The sequence below is a fragment of the Epinephelus fuscoguttatus genome, linkage group LG3 (assembly GCF_011397635.1).
Source record: "Epinephelus fuscoguttatus linkage group LG3, E.fuscoguttatus.final_Chr_v1".
In the NCBI taxonomy this organism is placed as follows: domain Eukaryota; kingdom Metazoa; phylum Chordata; class Actinopteri; order Perciformes; family Serranidae; genus Epinephelus; species Epinephelus fuscoguttatus.
The window spans coordinates 7,395,887-7,415,270 of NC_064754.1; the positions used below are offsets into that span (position 1 = coordinate 7,395,887).

Below are 19,384 nucleotides of genomic sequence, written 5' to 3' on the forward strand. Positions count from 1 at the left end.
TGGACCACAGGTGTAGCAGGACAGGTGGAAGCGTCTCTCTACCGGGCGAGGATCAGAGTGATGAGACAGATTAAGCCTCTGATACCACTGTTCAAACACGGGGAGGCATGACTCCAGTTTGCTAAACAGGCGGTGGAACCACAGACGCTCACTATTTCCTCCACATTAAAGGAGCAAAGTCTCCCTCTGCCTCTCTCGCTCTGTCTCTCTCTATTTTTAGCCACCCCTGAGATGAGAAACGACCCACCACTGCGGCGGTGGCAGGCGTCAGTGGGCGATGGTATAGCGAGAGCAAGAAATATTGATAGGAAGACAAAGAATGCACAAAGCAGAGTGATGGAAAGAGACAGGAAACTGGGAAAAATAAGATAAAGTTGAAAGAAAGCACGAGGCAACATTTCGTAACGCTTGGAGATCCTGATGAGTTTGATCTAAACCAAAAGTGAAATCATGTTCTGTTGGCCTTACCTATATCCCCGCTGCCTAACCTGAGTGCAGACATATCTATCCTGTTGGCTGTGGAATCAGATTATACAGGCGTTATGAAGGCAGATGGAGGAAAAGGCATATAAAAAAGAGAGATGGATTTGCTGGAGAGAGCATACAGAGAAGTTTAAATTGCGGAGGAGTGTGGACATTGAGTGACAGGGGAGACACTGGAAGAGACTGTGGACTCACACTGCAAGCAACATGGTTGTCGGTTCACTCTAAAATAACTCCAGGCAACGAGAGAGAGAGAGAGAGAGAGAGAGAGAGAGAGAGAGAGAGAGAGAGCAGCTCAAGCATCTACAAAATACTAAACAACAACAAATCCTTTATTTTTAACTGCTATGGATTTCCCCCATTCATAAATGTACATTGCTAGCTTGCTGGTACATCCTAATTGGGTAGCAATAGCTGAAGATAACAAGACAAGTTCACATTCATCCCAACATTATCACAAATGGATACAACTTCCCTCCAAGCATTACTAGATTTGTGTCTTAAAACTAAAAGCTGTAAAAGTTTGGGAATCTAAGAATATTTACATTTATGCTCTCACTATTGTTCCACTTAGCAGTGTGAAGAGCTGTTGATAGAGTAAAATCACAAGACTGATGACCATAGAAGTCGAACGTTTCATGGTTTTCAGCCAACCAAACACATCACAGCAGACAATCTTGTAAAATATTTACAACAAGTTCAACTACATGCAACAGTGAATTGATCCCACTAAAAGTGTTGCCTGTGTGGGTAAAGCCTGACTTAAATCTACTTCTTTATGCTATAGGGTCCAACATTCTCACCAACACATTCTCACCCCGCCCTCGTCACATATCAGTGTTTTTCCTTCAACAACAAACGCACATGTTTGAGTTTAGGAAAAAAGAACAGGGATGCAAACACTGCTCTCCCAGCCGAAAGTCGATGTTGATTGGACCCATCCACCCCACTCAGACTTTTGCCACGTTAACTTTTGCTCTTGTTCCACTGCATTTACCCCCGGACGCCATTAACCCAAAATGGTGACCGGCCACGTTATGCCAATGTTGAAGGACGGCTTTTTTCGTCTGTGTCTGACGACGTAAATCACTCTCCTAGCACTGGATTTCGATGACTTCGGAGTGAGACTGGGTTATCCATACAGGCTCCACTGTTGTCCAAAAACTATAAAAAAAAAACTTGTTATGAGCCACACCATTTTATTGGATGACATGTTCCTTTATTACCAAGAACACAGGCTTTGTTTATTTTGAGTTGGTTCCACAATCACTGTCCTGCTGCCTCTGGATATCTCAGATCAAAGTCTAAAAAAATGTCCCAGACAAATACAGGGTTTGTTCCTGTTTGACTAATTTTTGCTAAACACTACAAGGCCCAGTTGTGATTATTGATTTAGGCTTAAAAAATGAAATTAAATATTAGTGAGATTCATGTCTTCTGTAGGAACAAATAGGCTTGAGGCTGAGTGCCATAAGGAGGTCTGAAAGTATTAAGAGATAGGCTAACACATTGTTGGTTTTGGTGTTTTCTTGGATATGTTGACAAATACAAAAAACTTAATTAATCTGTTTCCCTTAAAAATGAAACAAATCTCCCTGGTTATCTTTTGAATGTCTAAAAGGAGTTTGGCTATGCTGATGATTATGTATTATTTTACTGATCATTTTATTACAAAATCCATGTCAGGAATCTGTTTCCTCTGAACTTTACCCAAAGTTTGCCATTTTTTGTGGATGTCCACCAGTGTTGATGGTAAATATAGTCTTTTAAAGCAATGAATTCCTCAATCCTCAATGTTATATTGACGAAGATAGCTTAGTTCACTGCTGAAAAATCCGTTGTTCTTTCTGCATCCACTGGTGTCATTTAACGTGACAGTGACGTAGTTGGAGGCAGGTAGAACTACAGGCTATTTCAGCTTGGATTTCTAGCCTCTAGTTAGTCAGGGGGCGTGCTCTAGATGCAGCTGAAAAGCATCATTTTCTTGTTCTCTTTGCTCTTTGCAAAGTAGCTTTGTTCCAACAGTGAAACTGGCATCCCAAAATATGATCATAGAGGATGTTATGGATGAAGATACAGTGTTCTGGCTGATTCTTTTATTCAGCTGTATTTGTTTATGCAAGAATATACACCGGAAGAAAAGCAGCAGAGAGGCCGGGGCTGCGGCTGCGTTAGCCGTGCAAGACAGTGGTTCCTTTGCTCAAACTGCCCTCTGATGCCAACAGTAACTGAATCATTCTGGAGCAGTGAATTTCAGCGTGGGCAGTTTTGTTGGATGTTCTCGCAGACGCCAACCCTGAGAAAGCCCGTGTGTGTGTTACTATGCATGAAAGTTTCCCTCCACATTTGGACAGAAGTGTGCTGGAAACCTTCTTCAAGATCCTGAAGATAAACTGAAAAGACCAGCAGGGTTGAGAGGGCAGATGACCACTGAGGGATTGTTTTTGTCACTTACTGCTATGTTTTGAAGCTTGCTCACAATGCATCCTGATACTTAGGCACTGCTGCCATGGCTCTATGAGCAGAACTCAGCTTTCTCTGTCAGTACAGTATGCACTGAGGAATTTATTGCTTCAATTGGTTATATTTACTATTTGTACTACTATTTACTGTTTCAAAGATTTGTTAAAATCAGTTTGCACATATATTTTCTTACAGTTGGATTGATGTTGTTGTTATAATCCTTTTGTGTCATGGCTCACGGTTAGGATTTTGGCTTTATTTTGTCCCTTCCTGTTCCTCCACAAAATCCCGAGGTGATATTTAATAGTACAATGAAACACGCATAGGAGACAGTGGGTTAAATATTTCTGGGAGACTGTGCTTGACAATTTTTTAGGAACATTCAGAACTGCTACTTAAAATTTAGTGTTCAGTTTTACTGCATGAGTTGAGCAAAGCCTGCAGAGTACTTGCTGTGTGCCAAGATATCAATATTGGCAACAATGTGTGCCTCATGTGAGTGTGAACATATCTGAAGTGCTGGAAACATTTAATTAAACTGATGAATAGACAGGCAACTGTGGAAAAGAGACATATTGAGAGAGAAAGAGGAGAAGATGACAAAAATTTTGCAGAAATGAGAGAATGACTAAAAGAGGTGAGAAACTAAAGTGCAACAAAAAGACCAAGAGAAGCACTTTAGTTCTGCAACACAGAGGCGAGCTGCAGCTGTCTGTACCTGCTCGTGGTGCTCTATGCCCATGCTTATGGTGTTGATCAGGATGGCGATCATGATGCCTCGATTGAAGTACTTGCTCTCCACGATTCCCCACAGCTTCATCCTGATGTCATGCCATATCTCCCTGCATCCCTTCTTAGGAAGACAGCCTCCATGGCTCCCTGCTCCTTCCTTGTCATTCTCGCCCTTCTCCTTACCACCAGATTGTCCCCCTTCCCTGTCCGTTTCCTCTACAGCTCCTTCTTCTGCTTCGTCATTTATTGCACTGCGAGCTGGTCCAACCCCATCAGCGAGCGACAGGGCTGCGGCGCACTGAGGGCAGCCATCGGTGGCAGACGTGGCGGTGAGGGCCACGGGTGATGCATGGTCAGGTCTGCTATGGTGGGGACAGGGTGGACCTGAAATGTTGCAAATAGAGGGTGTTAAAGGGTCAGCTAAAAAAGCATGCATCTAAATACTACTGCATATTTTTTAAGCTACATACCGTGCCTCGTCACTGCTCTCCTCTCACGTCCTCCCTTCCCATTGGCTTTCCTGTTCCTCCATTCTTCACCTCCTCTTCCTCTTCCGACACCCCGAAAGCCGCGTGGTTTCCCCCGCAGGGTGTTGAAAAGGACCACAGTTTGTCTCCTGGCCTTGCGGAGGATGTGACATACCAGCTGGAAGAGTTCCTCATAGCAGTCCCCGGGTTCACTGGCCAGGGTGGAGGAGGACGAACACTGTGCTCGCTGCTCCTGCATCAGCTGGTGCTCCCTCTGCTTTGTTTCTGAGAACTGGGTGGCGATGACCACGAGGCACAGGTTAATCATGAAGAAGGACCCAACCTGGGAGGAAGAGATATACATGGAAATACAGTTTTTTAAGACCCAATGAAAAGAGCAGAAAATAGATTTATTCCACAGTGTAATGTGTTCCAACTGAAAACACAGTCATGAAATTGTCTGAGCTATTAGCGGTCAGATTCTGCCAGCTAGTCACACTGTATAAAGTACTATCAACAAGATGGCTTGAGGCCAGTGGAGTTTCTCTGCTGCTAACTCCAGCCTGTTAGCCCACTTGGCTGGACAAGTCCAAACACAACACATTATACAATATGGTTGCAAACAAAACTGCAGTGTTATCACTGAGAACACTGAGGATACTGAGCTGTAACTGACTTGAGAGTAAGATAGCATTTTGGTAACACAACCAACAAAACACAATAGTTTAAGGACAGCCACTATTAACCCATTAGAAGAACTGAACTAAAACCTTAACCACCTTGATACTCTTGTAATTCCACCTCCTAATATATGGGAGGTAAAGCTTATACTGAATCCCATTTACACCGAGCAGCAACCTCCAGGGCTGAAAAATGAAGCCAACGCAGAAGTGCCAAAAATTGAGCATAGCTGATGGAACAGCTGATTAATGAATGAGTCAACTGATAGATCACATGGTTCCTTCCTATGCAACCAATTGGCAAATGTTATTCAGGGTGCTCTATTTAAACTGCTCTGTCCTGCCTGCTGTTGCTGCTCCCTCTGCAAGTCGCTTTGCAACCCACCTCCACCCCAGCTCCTCCTTTTCATGCTGTGTCTGACCTATCAATGTCATTTGTGTTTGTCATTGATGCTGCTCTGTTTTGTTCCTGTGGGGTCTTTGCTGCTGCTCTCCCCGCTTCAAGCTTTTCTGGTATCCACGTGGAAGGGCAGGGAGGTGTGATCTCGCTGCTTTAAGGCTTTCAACATATGCACGTGGAAGGGCAGAGAGTTCCACTCTCTGGGCTTTAGGTGTTCCATGTAGGAGCATGAAAGGGCAGAGGGGTGTGCTCTCTTCGCCTTGGGCTTTCTGCATAGGTCCTGGGAAGGGCAGGGAGGCCCCAGAACAGAGCCATACTGCCAAATATAATACTCTAAATGAAAATAAAGTTTTCTTTGACCAAAGTGGTCCTGACTGAACTGCATTTCCTTGAATGGTCACTTAAGGCTGGGTCCAAAAGTAATTCAATCCCTATAGACCCCCATGGTAAAATGCCCAACTTCACAGCAGATATAAAGATGTTTACAGTCTAACCCTGGTATAAAAAAGGTTTTGGTCGACTTAAACACTGTGGATTGTTATATAACACACCTATTTACATTTTATTAAGACTTAAAGTTACACACAATTAAGGGCAAGGCTTTGAGTAAAGCGTCACCACAGTCTATGAGTCAGATCCATGCCTCGCTCCTAAATAGCTCCACCCTCTTGTCCAATTGTGGTCACTTCTGGCTCCAAAATACCAAGATGGCAATGGCCGAAATGCCAAACTTGAGGCTTCAAAGCCAGGGTCCACAAACCAGCGGGTGACATCATGGAGGCTACATTCATTATTTTTAGTCTATGATTCACACACAGGGCCAAGCAATATATCATATTACTTATATATCAATACCCTGATATGAGACTAGATATTGCCTTAGATGTTGGATATTGTGATATTGTGTGATGTCTTCTGTTTTTAAAGACTGCATTACAGTAAATGTATGTAATTTTCTGAACTTCTGTTTTATTGTTTACCTTTAACCACTTAGTCATTATCCACCACCCCTTCCATCCACCCTGCTCGGACTTTCACCCTTTTAACTTATGTTGTTGCCTGGCCGCAATTCCCCCTGACGCTGTTTGGTGCCATTACACAACAACGGGGACCAGCCACATATCATGATGACATGAAAGGACAGCTTTTTCGCCAGTGTCTGACATCGAAAGTCACTGCCCAATCACCAGTATTCAACAACTTCAGGAGTAAGACCATGATGCACCAACATGTTGACCCTAGAATATTGTTGCAATATCAAGATTGAGGTATTTAGTTGAAAATATCATAATATTTGATTTTCTCAGTATCACTCAGCCGTATTCACACAGGACGAGTATTATCATGGAACTTTGTGTGATTTAGTCATACCTAAACACCCTGAAGACTTTACTTTGTTATCACTAACACGTGACATACTGTAACCAAAGCGAGTACCAATTGTATAGAGCTCCAAAGCAGGAGAAGCTTTTTGGCACAGCCCTGGTTCAGTGTTAGAAGTCCCATTCATTTTCTCCACACTGTGGATGTTAGATGACTCACAGTTGGAGTACTTCCACAGATTGGATGAAACTCTTATGGTTGAATCATCAGAACAAAAGATGATCTGTATTAAATAATATCTGGATGTTTGACAAAGAAAAAAGAAAGATAGTACAAGATAAGTGTAAATTTATAAGTAAGTGCATTTTAGAAAAAAAGGGAAAAAAATCTGATCAACAAGCTGCAAATATGCTGTTGACAAAACTGACAATACAGTCTGCAGCTCAGATGAATTTGCTTTTGGATTATTTGTAATATTTGGATGCATTTTGCAACTGTGGCTCTTTGTTTCATCCCTAAGTGCAACAGTGACGTGTTCTGAATACACTACATCTCTAATTTGTGCCTCTGACCGGCATTTTGTCAATAGCAATGACAGCCAAGGCCCATGGGTATTGTAGTATTCATAGCCACTTGCCACACCAAACTAACAGGAAAAAAAAAGAAGCTGAAAAAAACGGGATGTTCTTATTATAACAACTTGACATTAACCAGGATGAAATTACCAGAAGATGTCTTTGTCATGACAATAATAATCATTATGTCAACTTGTCATAAACACAAAAAGAGGTGCATTTCTTTTTATGACAAAGACATCTTCTTGTAATGTCATCCTGGTTAATGTCAAGTTGTCCTTATAAGGACATCCCAAACAAATTTAATGTCAACTTGTCATGACAAAGACAACTTCTGGTAATGTCACTTTGACTAATGTCAAGTTGTCATAATCAAGACAACCCAAACAATGTCAACTTGTCATTACAAAAACCGAATGAAACTTAATGACAGTCATAAATGTTTATGACATGTACATAATGCTTAGGACAAGTTCATGACCGTGTCATGTCATAGTTATGACAATGTCATGTCACTCTTATGTAGATACCTTCAAGTAAAGTGTTACCAAATATTGCTACTGCCCAAATAATTTGTTATATATCGGCGTATCGGATATCAGCAATAAATCCAATATCATACATCCCTATTAACAACCATCAAACTAAAATGGAAGGAGTTGATACAGCAGAGTATCGCAATATTTTGGGTGGCAATATTGTATCAATACATGGCTGTCAAGTATTGTTTTCTATTATTATGTAAATTATTAATATTGCAGATACAAATCAAACTTTTGGTCGCCAACTTGAATAGTGAAATCAATTGCTTTTTCAGTCCACTAGTTACACTCTGCAGCAATGAAGACAACTATAGTGAGATGAACCCACTGAAAACTTTCTTCTTAGATAAAATAGACGCTGACAAAGTTTTCGTTTTGGAACGTAATTAGGGATGCATGATATTGTTTTTTGTTTTTTTTTTGCTGATATCGGATATGCCAATATGCTAATATGCTGATGTGTAACAACTCATTTGATTGATAACTGCTACCAATATCAATATATCCACTTTTGTCCCTACCCAATTTTAGTGATCATCAAGTCTCTTCTGTAGTGAAGTTAACATCATATTATGCATGTATACTCTTATGTACTCTTGTATCGTGATGGCCTATCAGCAGACAGAGTCATGAAATACAATACTTTTCAATGTATGTAATATTCATTCATTGTGCAAAATAAGAAAATGCTATTGGCAGATTTAAATAGCTCATTATAATGCCGGCTGCTATTGGCTGATACCGATAATGCACTGATATTATCAGCATGTTGGCTGATTCTGAGAGTTAATCTTGAAGCCAGTATCAGCCCATACCGATGATGTGCTGATATTATTGTGCATCCCTAAACATAATTTGCAGTTAAAAAGGGAAATAAATTGCACTACATGTTTTCGCAATACTCAGCGTAATGCAAAACTTTTAAAATCAAAACCAAATTGTATCTTGGCTTAAATATTGTTTTAACATTGTATTATGGGGTCTCTGCTGATTCCCACCCCTATCATACAGTAACCATGCCCATGTGCATGACAGATTGTAATATGCCATCTTGACCTAAAAAAAAGTTGTCTGTTAAAATAGCATGAATGTGCGAATTTGCAAACTTATTAATAATCACATGAGGTCTCGGGGTTAGAATACTGGTCATGTGGGAAAAGGGCTTTGAATGCCAACGTAGATAAAGTATTTATGGCCGGCCAAACCTAAATGTCACTTTATTTATTTGAGGCTAGTGTGATAGTACTGTGTGGTCTTTTCCCCCGAGGTATCATTGATAAGAGTTCCATTTCAATTTCATTTGGTTTTTAAGATGTGCTGACTGTTGCTGGTCATGCTATCTATCCAGTTTTCTTTTAAACAAGTTTCAGAGTAGTTTAAGAAATTCACCCTTTTCTCAGCACTTTTGATTAGCTTGAACTTGAAGTGTTAATTATGAAAGAAGCAAGAATATATAAAAGTACAAAAGTTTAAACCTATCACTGTGAGGATAACTCCATGTAATTTAAAACACTTGTGGAAAACACTGGTGTAAGAAAAAAGTCTGAGAGATGACTAAAACCAGGCCTTGAGCCTGATGAAAATGTCTTGGGAGACTTGAGTACATGTGCAATACTCAAACACGAAAGTCAGAAAAAAAATCCATTCTTTACACCCCACATCCTCATTCTTCATCTCTTTCTTTCACTGTTGAGTTTAAACCTGACTCAGTGCTCCATTGTTAATAAAAAAAACAACTAGGTTCAGGGCCAAGTTAAAGATTTTCTATTGCTTAAACCTTTACGATTGTATAAATATAATCACTGCTCAGAGGTGAATCTAAAAACTGCAGGTTTGCTGTGTTGCAGTGCTGCACGTTTGATGTTTCAGGCTCACTCTCTTTACGAGATACAGCAAGTGAAGCAGGAACAGAAGGAGAGAGAAAGGGCAAGGTCACTCAGAGAAGCAGAGCTGATGTGGAAAAAGAGGAGGAGAGAGCAAGCGAGAAGGAAGAGAGGGGGATGAAGTCTAACGCTCTCTGGGCTGTGATCAATAGTGATGGTGAAGCCTGATAACCCACTCTGCTCTCCATCTGAACCACCGTGACAAAGACTATGGAAAAGCTGGATAAAAAAAAAAAGTGTGTGTGTGTGTGTGTGTGTGTGTGTGTGTGTGTGTGTGTGTGTTTTGTGTGTAAAGCTGCTCTTCATTGATCCAAAGCAGAGATTTGCGGTCAGACTCAGGCTGGTGTTCATGCCAGCTCTCTGGACTCAGGGACTGAAAAGGAGTCAGTGGGTCCCAGCGCCCATTCAGCACCCTCGCCGATCCCATCAAATATTTATACTCACACTCTGCTGGAGCCGCTGAAATACAATTAGATTAGTGTGTGGGTCTGTGTGTGTGTGAGAGAGAGAAAGCAATGTTGGTGTTTGCAGCAGAGTGACATAATGACTATGTGTGAGAGGCAAGTGTGGTTGACAGTGAATGGATGCACTGTGTGTGTGTGTGTGTGTGTGTGTGTGTGTGTGTGTGTGTGAGTGAAACAGAGTTTGAGGAGGAGCGAGAAAAAAAGGAGACAAATGCTCAATTCCTCAAAGAACTACAATGAGTCCCAAATTCCAAAGATCCACTCGTCAATATTTTCTAACAAGGAATCAACTTGTGTTGGGCTTGTTAACTCATGAAATGAAATTTCAGTCAGCAACACGTTAGTCAAAGAAAAGTTTTTCCATTTGCAGTATTATATTTGGCAGCATGGCTCTGTCCTGGGGCCTCTCTGCCTTTCCTAGGCCTATGCAGAAAGTCTCTTCCACACACCTACGTCGACAACATAAGGCGGAGAGAGAGCACACCTCTCTGCCCTTCCACACGCTTACATGGAAAGCCTTAAGACAGAGAGAGCACACCTCTCTGCCCTTCCACACGCTTACATGGAAAGCCTTAAGACGGAGAGAGCACACCTCTCTGCCCTTCCACATGCTTACGTGGAAAGCCTTAAGACGGAAAGAGCACACCTCTCTGCCCTTCCATGCGCCCATCAGTTGATGATCAGCTGATGTAGCTAGGATATGAGCTGAGCTTGACATCGTGTTCTACCTAAACAAATGCTATGCTCAGTTTATTACTCATTACGTTTTTTTTTTTTCAAAAATAAAGTAAGCACTTTACTTTTCCATTGCATCCCACAAATTTGTAATTACGTCCTTCTCCTTAAAATTCACACTTCACAGGTGTGCCTCTGTGTGAATGTCAGGGTAATCTCCGGGTAGTTCAGCTAAGGCGAGATACCTTGCAAATGATTTTTCACCTGGGGGTCACGTGTTGCCTGTGACTAATATTTTCTCAAGGATCTGTCTTAAAGATGGAGAGTCAGTCAGAGATACGCAGCATTTCATCTATCACACATCCAGACACAAGCTTCATTAGTTCTTTGTCGCTTGCAGTCTGCAGCTGTCCATGATTAAAATCCAGTATGGGTTGTTCAGCCAGTGTGGGACACCAGCCTTCTTCCATTGCTGCTGAGGGCTCACCTTTGGTGGAGTGTATTTCCTGGAGCTTCATGTTGGTGTGCTGTCATAGTCAGTGTTTCAGATAGGATGGTTGATGCTGTGTTTTTCACAATGGATTGAGTCTTGGTATCACTACCTGGAGCAACTATGTTCTTGTCATCATCCTCCTGACAGAATCAAAGTAATGGAAGCATTTCCAACCACTGATGGTAATCATTTCCACCTTTCAAATTAGCTTACTGCTCAGTGATGTGCATGCATGAGGATTACTAAAACGAATCTTGGATGTGATTGACTGTTGGGTTTTAAATCAGTAGTGAGGTGATAAAAGTAAGGTTGTGACAAATTATTGTAAAACTTAAATTAAAAGCCAATTAAACACCCAGCCCCTGTTACTAGCCTCATGTAGCTTTATGTTTTGACAAATAAACACCTGTCTCAATTAGACTCCTGATCTGGTCAACAAGCAGTTCATTGTTTTTAAATAAGTTCTTCAGATGTATAAAACCGGGTTGTTGGCTGCTTCAAATAATGTGTCCATTCCTTGATTGGCCCCTAAGTTACTACAGGCATATCCCTTTAGTCCCTAAGGGTCCTCAGATCTGTTGGAGCTAGATTAAATGAGTGTTTCATAATTGATATATTATCTGAAACCATTCTGTGTGAAAGAAATTCAAGGCCTATTCCAAATATAGGCCTGTTGATTTCATTTATTAAAGCAAATAATACCCCGGGCTACAAATTCAAGTTTTACAGTACTTGTTCTTGATGTTACTGTAATATTATTAGTCAAATTTTATTAGTAATTGGTTACACAACTTGCTACTTGGAAAAGTGCTCGGGAGCTTTTGAGCCCCTTTTAGCTCATTGTTTTGGTTTTATAGGACATTTACTTTTTTGTTCGGCGCTCTCAACAGTAGGAAGCTGTTTTCAGCAAACAAACTCACGCCTATGGTCAGGGGCACGGTAAGCCTGGATTGGAAAGTTTGGTTTTGTTATTTTAAGGGCTCATCTTGGGGAGGTAGACTGTAAAGACTAACCCAGCGGGGGAGTGTTATGTTACTCTCCCTGGGTCTACTTCCTCTGTGGTAGTATAGGTAAGGTAGAAATTGTTGTGAGGGCTGGTCTTGGGGAGGTAAACTGTACAGCCTAAGCCAGCGGGGGGGTGTTATAGCCTAACAAGGCTTCCTTCCCTGGGTCTACCTCCTCTGTGGTAGTATAGCCAAGGTAAAGGAGGTTGTTGGGTTGGTGCGGGGAGCAGTGAGACCTGGCATTAGGGGACGCCAGAGATCACTGTCTAGCCTCCTGGAGGTGTCGTGGGACCAACTAGATGAAACACTGGTGAAAGGAGGTTCCCACCTGATGACCCCAAAGACATGTTAGTTATCACTGCTCACTGGTCTGTATAGTTAAGCCTTGCCATAATAGCTTATCACAGGGCTTAGGAGGTTATTCACTGAGCGCTGATCCTTTTCTAGAGCACAAACTTCTTGTGTTTATTTGAATTAAAGGAAAATTATATAGATTGGTAGAGAGACTAAACGTTGCTTTGTACTGAAAAAAGAAGCTCCCTGAGGCTCTTCTCACCCCTTAAAAACAAAGCAAAATGGTTTAGTCCACCCGCCCACTAGGATTCATCTCTTAATGCAAATAGAGGCTAGTAAGTGACTGCCTTAGCTGCTGGAACAGCAATGTACACTGTCATGTTTATCCCCAAGAAAGAGATATTGGGGTTTCAAAAACAGAAAAGAGAGAAAGGAAAGTAAATCAAGCACACTGAGGTAAAACAGTTTTCAAAACAAAGGGACACAGGGCCTGGAGTGCACAGGGCCCAGAATTAAGTGCTACGCCCCTGCTTACGGTGTACTTTTTTGCAGCATTAAACTGCACACAGACAAATCTAATAAATAGCTGGTGAAGAAAATTAAAATATCTAGCAGTTTAAGAGCCAGATTTTGTTCAAATAAGTGAATGGAGAACAAAGCAATGCAAAAACCACATCGTGTTTACTTGTTTTCTAACCAACAGAACATCTTAATTAGTCATGTCAGGTCTGTGTGTCTGTGTTTTCTTTTGGCAGAGTTGTGCCCCCTAAGTGGCAAAATAAATATTAAACAACATTAAATGCAATATTACTCAAACTTCAGCTATTTGCATGGACAGCAGGAATTTATCAGGGACTATATAACAACCGAAAATATGCTTTTGCTGTCAAATCAATTTGAGCACAACATTTGTGATTGGAACAGCTGCACCTTTAGGACACCCATCACAACCGGGTTGTTGAAACACACTGGTTTTAGAACAAACTTTTAAACTCAATGATGTGTTCATTTACAGCAACTGTTGTGTCAGTGATAGATTGTTTAACAATGCAGTTAAGCTCCAGTGAAGCACTGTTTATGGCTTACAAATGTTGCAAATGTAATTTTATCCTAATTTCAAATGATGTATTTAACAATTTACTACAAAACCCAATTCCTGCAATAATGGAAAGTGATCTGAAGTGAATTTTGGGGACAAAATATTTCCCAAACATTTGCCACAGTACTGCTGTTACATCACAGCATCTCTGGGTATTATTGTCTCACAAGTCAGTCACCTGTTGTTGTTTTGTTTCGTTTGAGATGGAGCTGCGTAGTAAAAGTAGTAAAGGTTATAGATCAACTAAACCCCAGACAAGGTTTGTCAGCTCCTGTCTAATACACAGTGAAACAACCATGTGCCTTAACCCAGACTCATGTATGGGCTGAATGTTAACACTGTCTTATACACAGTGAAACAACCATGTGCCTTAACCCAGACTCATGTATGGGCTGAATGTTAACACCAGGTATAAGTGAGGGCACTTACACTGTGTCAAATCAAAAGGCTTATCACACTGCGCAGCTCTGTAACAAACAGGTTGAGGCTGGCATTTCTGAATGTTAAACCTTAATTCCACAGGGCCAAGCTATTTTCCACGGAAAGCCTTTAATTCCACTGAGTCCTCTTGTCTAAGCTGCTCTACATGATGGTAATCAGTGTACAGCATCTCTCAAACTCTATCCATCTTTATCTCACTTTTTTCATCTGTCTCTCCATCTGTCACATACTCTCTCTCCATCTTTCTCTCATCACTGTTTTCATCTCGTCTTGCACTCTCTCGTATCGCTCACTCTTCACCCCACTCTACCTCCCTCCGTCGGTTCAATTCAATTCAACACGCTTAATCTGCATGAATGTTACGTGAGTGAAATTGTCAAAGTGTCTATACACAACCTGAACCTCTCTTCCTGTCTCTGTCTTTCCTCTCTTTCTCTTGGTTGTCGTCATTCGCTGTCTTCTATTCCTCAATGCTCCGTGTCGTGCGGTGTTAAAGGAAACATAATTAAAAGTCTCGTCATCTGTCTGCTAGTGAGATGAGGACAAGCAGGGATATGAACTGAACTTTTAACACTTAAATCACTTTCCTGCACTAAGTCTGTTTATGAGTTGAGCCTTGAAACACGCTGCAACGGAGCAGACAAGATCCAGATTGTCAAAGCTCGTCTCTGTGGGAAAGAAAGACAAATGTGCAACAATTGCAGGGAGTCAAATCATGCTAGTTTACAACAATTTTATGCATGACTAATTAGAATATATTCATCTTGAAAAACATTAAAAAGGTTGGATCTACTTCCTCATCAGGCTTTAGTAGATACTCAGAGGGAACATTTTTGATTCAAATCAAGCAATCAAGATGATTTTGATTCAGAATCTAGAGGAGGGTTCAAGTGGACTCTTAAACTGGTGAAAGATTTTAGGCATGCATTTACAAATGCAGATGTGGTTAAATGAACAACACTAGTAAAAATACGCCTGCTGTGCCTTTTACTGTTGCCAGGAAACCACCCCATCACCTCCTTACACCAACCTTCCCGTGTAATCAATCTACTGTTATTTTCCCAAGTAATTAAGGCAGAGGGTACTTGCTGTAGCTCTGGTTGAGAGTGAGAGGCTGTCAGCAAATAGTTCGTTGGGCACAGGGAAACAGAGATCTGCGTGGGTACATGAGACCCTAAAAAAGAGGGTGGATCATGGGGAGTACCACCAGTTGGTCCAAGAGCTTCGCCTCCATGATGGCCATTTCCAAGCATATCTTAGGATGACCCAGGGCAGTTTGACAACCTGCTGTCCATTGTTGGGCTGTATAGCTCTGGGTATCCAGCAACCGCTACCACCAGTTTCTCCTCCGTTGTTTACCAACTGTAAATTTGTTGTTGTGACCGCCACAGAAGGCCCGCCTCTCAAATCACCAGACTGGACAATGGGAAAAAAGGTGACCAAAAAAAGAGATGAAGTTGGGTGCTTTTCTGCTGTGATTTGAAGTCTTTCAACTTCAGGCATATCACGGCACAAAAACCACAAGCAAAGGGCTTCATTCTCATTCAAAACAAGTACAAAAAGGCATCTCCAGCTGCTATAATGATCGGGGCCTTAGAGTGCACGTCTAAAATAGCAGTGGTAGTGATGGCTGGCTGATGGATCTAAAATATTGTCATTTTTTTCAGAGACAAAGTAGCCAAACCATTAAATTACAAATTCCAGGTCTGTCACATAATGCCATTGGGTCGCAGAGATCTTTGTTCACATAGACTTCCATTGTGAAAGACACATCTGTGAATCAGAGGACACATTTTTTTGGAGCATCACTGTTACGGAGTATAGTTGCACTTTCTACACTGAAAAGTCACCAAAAAGCTTAAAATTCACACATGCTCCAGTATGAATATGATCGGAAATTGGGGAGAAATTAAGAACACTAACAACCAAAATTACATGTCTCCTTGACTGTAGTGACGGCTAAATAATGTAGAGACTTGCAGTAGTGACCTTCAGTTTAGGTCACAGTACAGCATTGATGACATTGGACTGTTTTCATTTTTTAGATTTATTTTAAAATGGTTCCTGCCCTCTTTACTCGGGTTTTAATGTTTTATGTGTGTCTTCTATTTAATATTAAATGCATCATGTAAACAAAATGTGCTGTACAGTATAAACTTCCCTTGCTCTAATACGAATACGCATTTTAATTCTGAGGGTTGGTGGACAGAACGGCATAATGTATGACATACTGTTAAGCCTGATGCTGTGATCAGTGTGTCTGCTCCAACCATGTGAGCCCGGAGGACACACTGAGGGATTCGCTCTAATTAATATCATTTCATTTAACATCAAAGAGGGAGACCAACATGTGGTCGTTTCCTCTCTCCTGCTCTCCAATCCTCTCTCTGATTTCATGCCGGCACTCCAGCCCATCATCACCACCTCCTGATTCCTTCTCTTCATTGATCCATCCACCCCTTTCCCACTCCTCCTCCACTCCTTCCCTCCTCATCACCCTCACTCTTAAGCTCACTCACCACCCCCCCCTTCCCTCTCGCCTTCTCCATTTCCTTCTATCCCTCTTCCCTCTATTTTCTCTTCAATTTCATCATCCTTTTTCCATCTCTTACTCTCCACCAACCCTTACTCCAGTCCTCAGTAATTTCCTTCCTTGCTTTCCTCCTCACTCCACCCCTCCTCAATGATGTTTTCACATCAAAAGGCAACCATTATATGACAAATCAACTGTGGCAAGGCAATCTTGATGCAAAAGATAATGTTACACAGCAAAAATCTGGAAAATAGTGTGTAAATGTGTCCTTTTCCATGTGTGTGTGTCAATAAACTTGTTTTCTGATATAACTATTATCTGTAAGACTGGTGGAGCTAAATAAGTAGGGATGGCTACTGGAGCAGTCCATGGCATAAAAATTATACTGCCGATCGAAGCACTAGTGGCAGTTACGGCAGTAAAGCATAGGCAGATAAAATGAAGACATAAAGCCAGGTTCAGTTGGCCTTGTAGGTTTCTGCATGCCACAAATATGTTACATTTGCATGTTTTATATGTATCATATTAACGTGTAATATATATGCTGACTTTGTGATAAGGAGGTAGAGAGGATGGCGAATGGTGTTTAACCCAGGCAAAATGCCTGCCAAGCTGCAGCCATATGCACACAACTGTTCAAGACCACGGAATAACAAAAGTGGTTGTGTTTAACTGAATCACCAAACTTGGGTGTTTTGTAGCAACCCGTCAGTATGTTTCTATCCTCTTGTTAGGCTCTCAACTTGGGTGTTTTGTAGCAACCTGTCTGTATGTTTCCATCTGCTTTTTAGGCTCCGAACTTGGGTGTTTTGTAGCAACCAGTCAGTATGTTTCCATGTGCTTTTTAGGCTCCAAACTTGGGTGTTTTGTAGCAACCAGTCAGTATGTTTCCATCTGCTTTTTAGGCTCCAAACTTGGGTGTTTTGTAGCAACCAGTCAGTATGTTTCCATGTGCTTTTTAGGCTCCGAACTTGGGTGTTTTGTAGCAACCAGTCAGTATGTTTCCATCTGCTTTTTAGGCTCTGAACTTCGGTGTTTTGTGGCAACCTGTCTGTATGTTTCCATCTGCTTTTTAGGCTCCGAACTTCGATGTTTTGTTGTGACCTGTTTGTGCTTTTCCAGCAACTTTACGGCTCCAAACTTAGGAGTTTTGTAGCAACCTGTCAGTATCTTTCCTGCTGCATTTTAGTCTCAAAATTGATGTTTTTTTTTATCAACCATCTGTTTTTTAGGCTCAAAATGTGGGTGTTTTGTAGTGAATCATCAGTATGTTTTCATCTACTTGTTAGGCTTCAAACGTGCATGCTTTGTGATGCCATATCTGTGTTTTTCCAGGGGCTCTATAGGCTCCAAACTTGGGTGATTTGTAGCAACCCATCGGTATGTTTCACTCTGCCTTCTACGCCCCAAACTCGGGTGTTTTGTAGCAACCTGTCTGGGTTTTTCCAGCGGCTCTTTAGGTTCCAAACTCGTGTTTTGTTGTGATTTGTCATTGTCTTCCCAGTGGCTTTTTAGACTTAAAATGGGTGTTTTTTGTTTTTTTTTTAACAACTAGTCAGTATGCTTCCATCTGCTTTTTAGGCTCTAAATTGGGGGTTTTTGTAGGGGTCCATCAGTATGTGTCCATCTGCTTTGTGGGCTCCAAACTTGGGTATTTTTTTGTGACCCATTAATGGTAGTGGTACAAAAAGCAGTTATTATATACAGAGACATCATTACTTTTTATAACCAAGTGATATTTGTGCCTAAACCTAACCACACTACAATCACAGCACTGAAATGTAAAGTTTCAACATACTCCTTACACAATAATGTGCAAATTTAACATGTCTATGGTTTGCAGAAATGTATAATACCAACATATTTTCTTGTGATTGAGCTGCCAGGTCTCTGCTCTTTGTTTTATTGAGAGTAGACTTTAAAGGCAGCTTAAATGTATGTTAGTTCAGGGCTAGAGAATGGTGTCGCCTGTCATGGGGCCCAGTAGATTTACGACAGCACAGCCTGATACCCACTGCAGGGCCTAGTGGTAGGTCAAAACATCATTTCACATGAATACTGGGCTTCCACAGGAATGCTAACCATGCTTTTGGCACATTTTACTGTGCATTGATAAGTAGATTTGTGTTCGCATGCCTGCTTGCACGTGCATGTGTGTGTTTCCGCGTGACTGAGAATAATGTGTAGAGTGATGGATGCATGAATGATACCCAGTATACTGCTCAGCGAGAAAAGGAAGATAAAACGAAGGCAGGTGGGGTGTGGATGAACGGAGCCAGGAGGTGGTAGAGATAAAAGGAGGGAGGTGAAGAAAGGAGGTTAAGGAAAAAAGAGTGAGACACAGAGGGTGTAAGGGAGGCAAAGGGGGATGAACGAGGGAGGGATGGAAGGATGTGTTATCAGACTCAAGGCTTGATAGATGGCGAGAAATGATAAGAAAGGTAAGGTGGCAAGTAGCAGAGATTGGCAGATTTAAGGAGATAGACAGATGTACAGAGTAATGGAAGACAAAACGAAGGAGTAAGAAAGGAAGGGAGTGTTGGTGACACAAGAGGAGAGGAAAAGAGAGGCAGAGCTTGTACTTGGATCTGAAGGCAGGCAATTAAAAGTGTAATAAAAAAGACAAGACAGCCTCTGGGTTAGGGAAGTAACCAGGACCGGCAGTCACACTGCATTATGATAACACTTACACACACACACAAACACACGCACACACACACTCTGACAGGCTAAAAAACTGAGGGGAACACGCATCAACGCTTACATACAAAAGCATACACACACACTGCAGCACACATGCAGAGACAGAAGCTAAAGGATTGGAATTAAAAAG

At 41.5% G+C, this 19,384-nt stretch overlaps 1 protein-coding gene across 1 annotated transcript in view; it reads right to left on the bottom strand.

Moving 5' to 3' along the window:
* LOC125885939 (voltage-dependent T-type calcium channel subunit alpha-1I-like) overlaps window positions 1-19,384 on the bottom strand; it is a 219,987-nt gene that overhangs the window by 130,149 nt on the left and 70,454 nt on the right. The window contains exons 7-8 of the mRNA XM_049571799.1: window positions 4,149-4,488; window positions 3,665-4,062 (exon numbers count right to left, since the gene is read on the bottom strand). Of these exons, the coding sequence (XP_049427756.1) occupies window positions 3,665-4,062; window positions 4,149-4,488 (738 nt within the window). The remainder of the gene's footprint in view (window positions 1-3,664; window positions 4,063-4,148; window positions 4,489-19,384) is intronic.